This window comes from Carlito syrichta, unplaced genomic scaffold (genome assembly GCF_000164805.1).
Source record: "Carlito syrichta isolate Samal-C Ts95f unplaced genomic scaffold, Tarsius_syrichta-2.0.1 Scaffold86295, whole genome shotgun sequence".
NCBI classification, from domain to species: domain Eukaryota; kingdom Metazoa; phylum Chordata; class Mammalia; order Primates; family Tarsiidae; genus Carlito; species Carlito syrichta.
Window position 1 is genome coordinate 76,396 of NW_007030391.1, and position 11,669 is coordinate 88,064.

The window sequence follows — 11,669 nt, forward strand, 5'->3', positions numbered from 1 at the left end:
GCCGCGGCGTGCCCGGCGCGCGCCCCCACACCCCGCCCGGCCCGCGCCGGCGCCCCGGCTGGGGCTCCTTCCCCTCTGGGCTCCCTTCTGCCCCGGCGACCTCCTCACCAAGCTTTTTCCTCCGGCCGCGGCGCCGCCGTTTGTGCCAGCCGCCCTGCGCCGCACAGCGCGCCATACCCCGCCCCCACCACCCGCGACGCCCCGCCCCCGCCTCGCCCGGTGAGCACGTGACCGCGCCCGGCGTTGGAGACCGCGCGTGCGCAGGCGCGAGCCGCATGGCCAGGCGAGGGAGTTCGGAGCACATCTCTCGAGAAAGGAAAGGCGGGTCCGCGGCCGGCTCAAGGCGCCTCGCGTTCTTCGCTCCGCCCCTTTTGCGCGTGGGCGCGGTTAGATCGGCTGGATCAGGGACCGGGTGTTTGTGTGCAGGTTAGGCTTATTCCAGCGGCGTGGGCGGGGCACGACATGCAAATGTGATGGTTTACATGGACCAGGCCCACCTCCCTCAGGGCGGAGAACGAGATCCGGGAGCGGTCTGCAAGAGATTAATGTGCATGGGCAGCTCCTCCTCCTCACGCCCAAGAATGGGGATGATATTCAGAAATGGCTGTGCAGTTAGTTGGCAAATGTATGTAAGTTCGCACGTCAGTGATTTACATAAGTGCTGTTTATAACGGAGTTAAAGAGAGCGCAGGACATCCTTGCGAGAAGGGAAAGCGCAATAGAAAGGATGTGCAAATGTGTCATATTTGCACGACCCGCACCGCCCTGCCCCCTCGGGACAATTGTGGGAGTCAGAATAAAGAACCTGCTCCCATAGTTCCAGCTACTTGGAAGGCTGAGAGCGGTCGCTGTGAGCATGCCACTGCACTCCAGCCTGGGCAACAGAAAAAAAAAGAAGAACCAAGGAAAGCTACGCGGAGAAGACATTTACATGACTACATGACCGTCTCTTTAAGAACGTTTGGGTCACCCCTCCTGGGAGGACTATGCAGATAAGATTATTTTGGATGCCCGCCCCCTCCGCTACCGCTCTGGAGGCGCTAGGGCTCAGGCCTCCCTGCTGCGTCTGTTAAGGCCAACTGGCGGTGGAAGGGCGACGAGCTGCCGGGAGTGTCTTCAGGAGGCTGCAGCCATCCCCTGGCAGGCCCCCTGAGCACAAGAAGACACGCACCGGGCCAGGCGCCGGGGCTCACGCCTACAAACCCCAGCATTTGGGAGGCTGAGGCGAGAGGATTGCCTGAGCCCGCGGGTTCGAGACCAGCCAGCAGGTCGAGGCTGTGGCGGCCTGAGAGTGCCACTGCATTCTAGCCTGGGAAACAGAGAGACTCCAACTCCAAAAAAAGAAAAAAAGAAAAAAGATGATGCACACCGGTATTAAAAATATGCATAGGCGCTGGGATTGCACAAAGGCCTACAGTCCTCCGGGCACAAAGTTCCTGGTCACACAGGTGTATGAAAGGAGTCAAATTCACACCAAAACACAGAGACCTCAGGGGCACACATGCACAGGTACACACACAGTAGTGAGTTACAGCCGCCAACTTTCAGACATCAGATATGCTTAGGTAAAACACACCTGGGGTCCATCTCCAGGACTAAATTCTTATTCTCTGGCCTTGGTGTCCCAAACACCAATACAATCACCAAAAACACAGAACAGTATCACACTTTCCTATACTGTCCCAAACAAGGATACTGGCAGCATGCCTACAGGCATATCACAAACACAGGGATATCAGTGTTACACAAAAGCATTCAGCACTTTGTCACAAAGTATCCACACAGTGACAAACTCCCTGCCTCGGAATAGGCACCAGAGTCATGTTGTACTCTTGGTATTCTCCCACACTATGTTCAACCCAGAAGCAAAGCCCCCAAACACCATGACACACGATTCTTCTTTCCATCAGGGACCTCTTCCAACTCCCTACCATCCCAAAATAATGGAGGCCAAGACACAGGTGTAAACAACGCTTTATGGGGGTAGGGGGGACAGGCCTCCAGGTAATAAATAACACGTACTCGCAACAGCAGGGCCAGGCAGGAAGTTGGGGCCAAATGACCCTGGTCTTAGGCTTTGGGAGCTCTTGGGGTATGGTTAGGGATCCAGGGGGACAGAGGTTAGCCAAGACAGAGGAAGCAGCAGCAGGTAAGGGTTCCCCCTTCCCCCTTGGCTCAGTCTTGCCCCAAAGCCCCACCAGGCCAGGGAAGGGGGACAGGTGGCAGGGTGGCTTCTCCGGGGCCAGGTCAGGTTGGGACACGGCCTCCCAGAGCCTGAGTCTGAGCCCCAACTGGAAGGGCAGGGCTGGTCCTGGAGAACAGGTGAGCTGAAAGAGAAGGGTGTGGTGACCTGAAGGGTCCCTGGATCTGTCCAGATGGTATCTGTCTCATTTCTGGGTATCTTCCTGCCCTCTCATCTGTGTCCATCTGTCCATATTTTTATCTTTCTCCAAGTTTCCACATTATCTGACTTTGTTTCTCCTCTGCAGGTAATTTGGGGCTCACTCCCTGAGGATATGTGCATCTCCCTGTTTACCTCAGAGAGCTGAGTCTGTGAAGAGACATTTCAGCATCTAAATAACATGTCCCAGCTGGGTGTGGTGGTTCATGCCTGTAAACCCAGCACTTTGGGAGGCTGAGGCAAGAGAACTGCCTGAGCCCAGGGGTTTGAGACCAGCCTCAGCTACTTGGCAAGACCTCCTCTCTACAATCAATAAAAAAAATTATCCGGGCATGGTGGTGCACACCTGTAGTTCCAACTACTTGGAAGGTTGCGGTGGAAGGATAGCCTGAGCCCAGCAGGTCGAGGCTGTGGTAGCCATGAGCATGCCACTGCACTCCAGCCTGGGCAACAGTGAAACTCCGACTCACAAAGATTAATACATGAATACATAAATAACACAACCCTACCTTTGTATCTTTCTGTGTGCCTCTATGTTCCTGGGTCACCCTGGCTCTAAATCTCACTCTAGTGTTTTCCAAACTGGTGAGACACACTAGGTTAGTGTTCCACTTTGACTGCATATAGCATTACCTGGAAGCTTCTAGAAACCCTGAAGTCTCTGAAGTAAGGCCCGGGCTTCAATATTTTTTGTTTTTTGAGTTGAAGTCTCACTCTCACCCAGGCTGGAACACAGCGGCATGCTCATGGCCATCACAGCCTTGACCTGCTGGGCTCAGGCGATCCTTCTGCCTCAGCCTTCCAAGTAGCCGGAACTACAGACACATGCTACCACATCCAGCTTATTTTTTCATTTATTGTAGAGATGAGGTCTTACCAACTTGCCCAGGCTGGTCTCAAACCCACGGGCTTAGGCAGTCCTCTCACCTCGGCCTCCCAAAGTGCTGGGATTACAGGTTGAGCCACCGCACCCAGCCAGCATTTTTTTTAACCTCTCTAGGTGATTCCAATGTTTAGCACTGCAGTAGTGGTGGAAAAATCAGTTTGATGGTATCTGACCAATTTTTGTATTCAAACAGAATAGAAAATATCAGTGTACATTACATGTAATTAAAACATTATACTGGTCCATTAAGGCAAAAAGCAAATTGGTGGTTGCTGGAGACTGGAGGGATTGGGGAGTGACTGCCCAATGGGTATGGGCTTTCCTTTTAGGGTAATAAAAATATTCTGGAACTAAATAGACGTGTGGTTGCACAACTTTGTGAATGTACTAAATGCCATTTAATTATGTGAATTTCACCTCAATAACAAAATAAGAAAGAATACTGATGGTAGGAAAATGTCTGTGAGTTTTACATGTGGGTTTGACTGTATGACATCAACATATAAAATGTACTTCCTCCTGAGGACTGCAGTCAACACAGTCTGAAAAAGTGTTGTTTTATTAAATTTGGCCCACTGAGGGAAAACCCTGAGACATTCTGTGCTAAGCCCTGAGGTGAAGAGTACATACCCATCTATTTCTGCATAGCCCTGAGTGTTTAAGAAAACTTTCTTTCAGACGAAAAATTTAAAAACTGCTCTCATTCATCAAATCTTTACTGTTAAGCCCCATTCGGACCACTTTACGTAAATTGACTTATTTAATCTTCTCAACACCCATACGAGGCAGGTACCACTATTGGCTCCATTTTACAGATGAGGAAACTGAAGCCCAGGCAAAACAGATGCAAAGGCCTGGAAGGACAGGAAAGGGCTATCCAAAGACCTCATCCTTGACTCTTCTTTCTCTTTCAGATTCCACATCCATTCCATCAGGAGATCATGTTGGTTCTGCCTTCAAAGTAGATCCAAAGTCTAACCACCTTGCCCCACAGCCACCCTGGAGCTGCCAAAGGCTGGGAGGGGTTGGGCAGGAAGTACCGAGGGGAGACCTGGCAAGACATACACACACCCAGAGAGATGGGTGTGGGACCACATCCTGTATGAGCTTGCGAGCCTATCGGGAAGTTTGGACCAAGGATGGAGGAACAAGCAAGACTTCCAGGAGGAGCAGAGGAAGTTATCAGGGAAAAGAGGGTGGAATTACGTTCCCAGCAGAGGCACAGCATGAGCAAAGATGCAGAGAAACAGGAAGAACTTCAGTGTGACTGGAGCAGCCTGAGAGGCAGAGAGAGGTGCAAGTTAAGGCTGGGAGGCTGGCAGGGACTCACCCCTGCAGAGGGTCAAACGCCAGGCTGAGTAGCTTCAGCTGTGTCCCATAGGCCCTGGGAGCCATAGATGGTTTTTAAAAGGAGAGGGACTGGAGCAGATACGTGTTCAAAAGGCCTAGGTTCAGACCAAGCACGGCGGCTCGGTAATCCCAGCACTGAGAGGCTGAGGCAGGAGGGCGGCTTGAGCCCAGGAATTCAAGACCAGCCTGGGCAACATAACATAGACCTCATCTCTACATAAAATACAAAGATTATGGCGGTGCATGCCTGTAGTCTCAGCTACGTGGGAGGCTGAGGAGGAAGTATTGCCTGAGCCGAAGAGGTCAAGTCTGTGGTGTGTGTTGAGCCATGATCATGCCACTGCACTCTAGCCTCGGTGACAGAGTGAACCCTTGACTCAAAAAAACCCCCAAAAAACAGACCCAGGTTCTGCATCAAGAGGGGACCAAATGGGGGGGTGGGGGAAGAGAGACCAAGACTGGGGACAGAGAGACCATGGAGGACACAGAAGCTATCTGTTTCTCAACCGCTCCTCTCACCCCCACCCTCTCGTCCTGTCCACCGCCATCTCTCACCTCGACTTTGCAGCAGCTTCCTCACCAGTGTCCTGTCAATCACCTCTGCCCCCGCAAGTCTGTTTCTGTGAACACCTGAACCAGATCTGTCCTTCCTCTGCTCAGAAGTGTCCCATGGTTCCCACCCAGGGTATAAGCCTGAGCCCTCCCTAGAGCCTGCAGGCCTAAGTGATCTGATCTCCCCCATCTCTGACCCCAGCTCCTGCTAGACCCCAAAACACACACGCGTCCTCCATGCTAGCCACACTGATCTCCTTGGTCTTTTTCATCCATGCTGGGCATGACCTGACTTCAGGGCACTGCACTCCTCTATGCCTAGAACAGTCTTGTGCCAGATCCCCACAGGCCTCCCTCTCTCCCTCCTTTGCTCAAACATTCCTTTCTTAGTGAGGCTTCTGTCTTCCTCCTGCTTAAGATGGCACTCTCCACCCTCCCCTGCCTGTTTTATTTTTCCCTAACAGCTCATAACTCACTACTACGTAATTTACTTATGTATCTTGTTTATTATCATCCATCTCCCCACAAGAGAATGTTGGTTCCATGACAGCCAGGTTCTTTTTGTCTGTTTTACCCACTGCTGTATCCCCAGGACCTTGAGCAGAGCCTGGCACACAGCAGACGCTCAATAAATAGTGGAAGAACTATGAATGGGTGGGAGGGGTAAGATCTACAGCAGAGAGCTGAACTGGGGCTGGAGGGACAGGTGGATTGCCTGTGGCCAAGAAGACACCTCCCTTAACTCATGTGTTTCTGCATCTTTTTTGCTCACTGTTTCTCTCTCTCACTATGTTGTCTGGGCTGATCCTGAACTCCTGGGCTCAAGCGATCCTCCCACCTCAGTCTCCAAAAGTGCTGGGATTAGAGGCATGAGCCACCACACCCAGCTTCTCACTGTTTCTCTTGTCATCATGTTGTCTGTGTCTCTATCTCCACTCCATGCCCCAGCTAACCAGGAGACCACCCCTGCCGCCCTGAGCCCCCCATGTCCCACCTGACTCTGCAGGTCTCAGCAGCCACAGGGCTGAGGGGCCACAGCCTGAGCACTCCGAGGCTGCCGAAGCTGGCGGAGAGAAGCGTCACCATACTGAATGCCTGAGCCCATCCTCTCGGGGTCCAGCTCGCCTGTGGGAATGGGCAGAGGTTGGAACTGGTCCCTTGGAGACCCTAGGCCCTGCCTTCCACCCTACTCCAGTCAGTCAGAGCCTCACCTGAGTCGATCTTGTTGAGGATGGTGCGGGCACATTTCAGGAAAGCCTCCTCCACATTCTCACCCGTGAGAGCGCTGGTCTCCAGGAACATCAGCTCTGGAGGGGCAGGCACTCTGAGGATCAGGGCCTCGGCCAGTCTCCCTCTCCACTCACTTGCACCTGCTGGCTCTCGTTCTAGTTCTCAGCTGTTCCATCCACTCTTGCCCTTACCTCGAGTCTCTGCACAGACTGTTCCTATGCCACAAATGTCCTGCTCCCTGTATACCCACCAAACTCTTCCTTTAGAGCTCAGCTCACACAGCTCCACCTCTAGCAAGTCCTCCCTGATCTCCCAGGCTGGGTCAGGTGCCTCCTTTGGGCTCCCACAGCCTCCCATGCCTCTTCCATCCTACCCCAACCCCTCTGCCTGGGCCACTCCTATCCCACCCCACCCCTCTACCTGGGCCTTCCCCATCTCACCCTGACCCCTCTGCCTGGGCCTCCCCAATCCCACCTGAACCCTCTGCTTGGACATCCCCCATCCCACCCCAACCCCTCTGGCCAGGCCGCCCCATCCTGTCCAGAGCTCTCTGCCTGTGCTCCACCCCCACCATCCTAGCTTTGACCTCTCCCTGTGCTTCTCTATCTGGCCCTGACCTTTCTGAGCTGCCATTGTCTGGAAGTGAGTCTGTCCCTCCACCCCCTACCCACTGGACCATGAACCCCATGCAGGCTGGGCCCAGGGCTATCTTCATCAGTATATGCTCCGCACCGCCTGGCATAGGCACAGGCCCACAAGAGTCTGCCCATCAGCTACGTGACAGGGCCTCACAGTAAGTAAATTAGAACCAGGATTCAAACTCACATCTACCCAACAGTAAAACCTCCTCTAAACCTGGAGGCTGCAAAATGGGGGAACATATGCAGATCCCAAGCCAGGAGATGTGATTGGTGTGGCCAACACAATGTCATCATTGAGTTTATATACTTAACCTTTTGAGGTATCCTGTCAGTACGTGCCACTCCAGTGCCCACTGCCCTGGGATCTACCCCATCCCAGCTCACATATTCCCAAAATGTGCCTTTTATCTAGGGTCATCTGAGTCTGCAATCTCTACCTTAAACCAATACCCTGTGCTGCCTCCACATGGTAGCTGACCCCTTCTTAGTAGCCAGTATTCATCTGGCATCCACGCTGTGTCCGTCCGGGTGCTGGGGAATTTCCACGGATGACCTCCCTTAACCATCACAGCACACAGTAAGGCAGAAACATTGTGGTCCCACTTTCCAGAAGAGGAAACTGAGGAGCAGAGTGTTCCCACAGCACACATGTGGCAACACTCACATTTGAACCCAGACTGCTTAACCTCCAGGTTCCCCTGCTGGGCACAGCCATTGACAGCTGGGAGGTCCATGGTTCCTATGGACTGTCCTTCGCTTCGGCAGCTCTGCCCTCCCCACCCCCAACCTAGCCCACCACACAGGCCTCACCGTTCTCTTGAGCAAAGCGGGAGGCCTCCAGGAAAGTGACCTCCCGCTCAGGGTCCAGATCCTTCTTGTTTCCACAGAGGATGACCACGATGTTGGGGCTGGCCAGCGTGCGGGCATCGGTCAGCCAGGCTGCCAGCGAGTTGTATGTCTCCCGGCTGTGGAGAAGGGAGACAGGAGGGAGGCAGCACAGGAGAGGGGGTGCCCGTGCCCTCCCCTGCCCCACCCACACTGGGCACCCACCTGGTGATGTCGTACACCAGCAGGGCTCCAGCTGCCCCTCGGTAATAACTCCGCGTCACTGACCTGTGGGGCCAGGGGGATCCAGTCATCCCCAAGGCTGGGGTCTGCCCCGAGACTGCCCCCCTCTGCGGAGAGAGACTGGTGGTTCGGAGGCCCCCTTTCACGGTTGGCCCACCCCCAAAACCTGGTCTTGGTCTGGTCACCATACAACTCTCCTCTCTCTTCCCAGTGTCTCTCTCTGCCTCTCTCAGCTTACCTCACTGAGCACCTGTGTCTGCCTGCCCCTGTCTGGGAGTCTCCCTATCTTTCTATGTCTCTTCATTGGTCTGTTTCTTTCTGTGTGTCTCTTTTTTTTTCCTTTTTTTGAGTTGGAGTCTCACTCTGTCGCCCAGGCTGGAGTGCAGTGCCATGCAGCCAACCCAGCATCGAATCTCCTGGGCTCTGATGATCTTTCCGCATCAACCTTCCAAGTGGCCGGAAGTACAAGCGCACGCTACCACGCCCAGCTAATTTTTGATTCACTGTAGAGACAGGGTCTCACCAAGTTCTCGATCCTGCAAGCTCAGGCAATCCACTCGCCTCAACCTCCCAAAGTGTTAGGATTATAAACTGAGCCACCGAGCCCGGCCCTCTTTTTTTTTTTTGAGTTGGAGTCTCACTCTGTTGCCCAGGCCAGAGGACAGTGGCAGGATCACAGCCACCACAGCCTTGACCTGCTGGACTCAGGCGATCCCTCTGCCTCAGCCTTCCAAGTAGCTGGAACCACAGGTATGCACCATCATGCCTGGTTAATTTTTCTTGATTTTATTGTAGAGGTGAGGTGTCACCAAGTTGCCCAGGCTGGTCTCGAACCCGTAGGCTCCGGCAACCCTCTCACCTCAGCCTCCAAAAATACTGGGATTATAGGCATGAGTCACTGCACCCAGTCAGTGTGTCTCTTTTATGTATGTGTCTTTAGTTCTCTATTTTCTGCTTTCTTTTTTTCTGTTCTGTCGGTCTCTCCGGCTCTGGCTTTCTCACTCTCACCCTTGCCAACCCATTCATTCATTTGTTCAACATTCTCTGAGCACTTGGCCAAGTGCTATGCAATATCTGCTTGTCCCTCTCCTGCTGTGTGGGAGAGAAATCCCCTTCCCACTCTCTGCATTTTCCTGTCTTACCAGGCTGGGTCCCTCTAGAACTTGTGCAATTATTCCACAAGCATTTATGAAGCACTTACCATGAACCCAGCCTATGCCACACACCTGTCTCTCCTTGCCCCACCCCCACCTCCCCGTCTCTGGGCTCTGTGCACCTCACACAGTGAATCAACACACAAGTATCAATTCAGAAGCTACTACATGCTGCCCAGAGACCACACGTCTCCATGGACTGACTGAGTTTCTTGTTGCTTGCCTCGCTCTCTGTCTCTGTTTCTCAAATTTTCTTACTCAAGGTTTCTATGTGTCTATCAACTTTTCTGCAGATATTTCCTGAGGACCTACTGTGTGCTGAGCCCTAGACATCTCTCTCCCCCATAACACATCCAATTCTTCATCTCCCTGTCTCTCTCTGCCTCCGACCTCTGTTTCTCTTAGCTTCTCATGATCTCCTCTAGTATTCTCTTCATCTCCCAGTCTGTCTCTCTTTTCCTTTCTGAGTGTGTATCTCTCTTTCAAGTGTCCCCTTCTCTTTCTGTTTTAATGCCTCTCAGTCTCTAGCCCTCACCCCTATCTCCAAGCCTCTCCTTCTCTATTTCTTTTTCTCTGTCTCTGTCTCTCTCTCCAGAACTCCCTCTCCTTGGCTACATGGACCTGCTAACCATGGTCTCTACCTCTCCCCCACTGCCTTGCCTGCACACACCTCTCTCTCTCTCCCTCCCCATCCCCCTTGGGAGTCCAGCCCACCTACCGAAACCGCTCCTGGCCAGCCGTGTCCCAAATCTGTAGCTTCACAGTCTTCCCACCCACGTTGACCACCCGGGATCCAAACTCCACGCCGATCGTATGGTTAGAGTCCTGTTTGACTAGGAGTGGGAGGGAGACAGGAGGCAGTGCAGGGAGAAAGGAGGCAGCTCAGATGATGCCCATCCTCCAAGTCCTTCTCAGTAGCTACAAACCCATTCTCATTGCCAGGGTGACTGAGGTCAAGGAGAACTGAACAAAAAACATACATCAAGGCAAGGACCAAGAAGCCAGCACTGGAGTTGTACCTATAACCCACCCTGCCCACCCCATCAGCTGCCCACCTGCCCACACCACGCCCATAACCACAGTTTAGTGCTCCCAGGACCACGGCTTGAAACTCACACTTATTCTCAATGAACTGATGAAGGAGACATGATTTTCCAGTTCCTGCACTGCCGATCACCAGGAATTTGAAAAGGAAGTCTGACCAGATGGAGCCCAAATCAGGGATATCCACAGGGAGAGAAAGATACAGGGGAAAAGATAAAAACAAAGAGACTGTCACAGATGGAGAGAAACAGACACTGGAAGAAACAAAGCAACAGACAACAGAAACAGATAACTCTTACACTGTGCTTACTATGTGCCAGGCACAGTTCTAAAGGTCTTAACTTGCATCAACAGCTCACTTAATCCTCAGGAAAACTTTACGAGGGAGGCATACTTAATAAAAATCATCCCCATTTTCCAGAGAAAGAAACTGAGGTTAACTGACTTGCCCAAGGTCACACAGCTAGGCAAAGCCGAGATTCAAACCCAGGCCAAGGGACTCCAGAGCCCAAGATCTTAGCTCTCACATGGCTAAAGGATCTTTCTTGAAAGTCATTTAGACAAGAACTACAACCCAGCCCCGCCCCTCTTGACTCTGACTCACCCAGCCCACTACAGCTCCTGGCCTTCCATCTAGTCACTGAAAATGACAAACTGGTTCCCACCTCAGGATCTCCGTATTTGTTTTCTCTGCTTTCCTGTATTTGCTGAATGAATGCAGCTCCCTCTGATTCCTAAACCAGAGCCTCCCCACCGCCACCACCGGGTTTTGCATATCCATACTGATTTTCCAATTCCCAGCCTCTCCTTCCCTCCCTCTGCCCAAGACCTTGCCCTTACTTAGTGGTTTCACGATTATGCCCCACCCCGCCCCTAACTCAAGGACAATCCATTCCCAGCCCCATTCCAGACTTCTCCAGCCAGATCAGCCCCAGGGTCCAGAGTATCCATCCAGGGTTCCCTCTAGCCCATAAAGCCCGACCCCTGCCATTCACGCAGTCAGCCCCGCCCATTCACTCAGGCTCCGCCCGACACGTTAGGGCCCACCACTTCCCTTAAGGCCTACCCTGAGCCCCTCATGACTGCCTCCCCCAAATCCCGCCCCAGACCTAGTTAACCCACGCACCAGACCTTCAGGCTCCACTCAAATCGATTAAGCTCAGCCTCAGACCCGCTAAACCCCTCCCAGCACCCACTTAGGCCCTGCCCCCATCACATCACACCCCGCCCCCTGGCATAAAGGCCCCGCCCCATTCCCCCAGGCCGCATCCTCCGTGGGCCCAGACCCCAAACCTCAGCTTCGGCACACTAGCCTCACCGTAGGTCTCGGCCATGACTCGGTA

The 11,669-nt window shown here is 53.1% G+C and overlaps 2 protein-coding genes across 3 annotated transcripts in view; both read right to left on the bottom strand.

Annotated features, from left to right (window-relative positions):
• EGLN2 (egl-9 family hypoxia inducible factor 2) overlaps positions 1 to 229 on the bottom strand; it is an 11,188-nt gene extending 10,959 nt beyond the window's left edge. Inside the window, exon 1 of the mRNA XM_008057188.1 lies at positions 109 to 229. The gene's annotated coding sequence lies outside the window, so the exon portion shown is untranslated. The remainder of the gene's footprint in view (positions 1 to 108) is intronic.
• A 1,727-nt stretch (positions 230 to 1,956) lies between these two features.
• On the bottom strand, positions 1,957 to 11,668 carry RAB4B (RAB4B, member RAS oncogene family). 2 transcript variants are annotated; one of them, XM_008057197.2, is made up of 8 exons: positions 11,645 to 11,668; positions 10,399 to 10,479; positions 10,001 to 10,115; positions 8,111 to 8,173; positions 7,871 to 8,025; positions 6,401 to 6,496; positions 6,184 to 6,314; positions 1,957 to 2,327 (listed from the first exon to the last, which is right to left on the bottom strand). In XM_008057197.2, exons 1-7 carry the CDS (start codon positions 11,658 to 11,660, stop codon positions 6,199 to 6,201), a joined length of 642 nt encoding a protein of 213 aa, XP_008055388.1. In that variant the 5' UTR covers positions 11,661 to 11,668; the 3' UTR covers positions 1,957 to 2,327; positions 6,184 to 6,198. The 2 variants fall into 2 exon arrangements, with proteins under 2 accessions (XP_008055388.1, XP_008055397.1); XM_008057206.1 differs by lacking the exon at positions 8,111 to 8,173 and having other exon boundaries at positions 11,645 to 11,663.
• Position 11,669: the final 1 nt, after the last annotated feature.

What these genes read in the sequence shown, in the direction of transcription:
- RAB4B (XM_008057197.2), bottom strand. An exon ending in TCAGTTCATTGAGAATAAGT is followed by an intron (nt 10,116 to 10,398) that starts GTGAGTTTCAAG and finishes TCCCACTCCTAG; the next exon opens with TCAAACAGGACTCTAACCAT. An exon ending in CTGGTGTACGACATCACCAG is followed by an intron (nt 8,026 to 8,110) that starts GTGGGTGCCCAG and finishes CCTTCTCCACAG; the next exon opens with CCGGGAGACATACAACTCGC.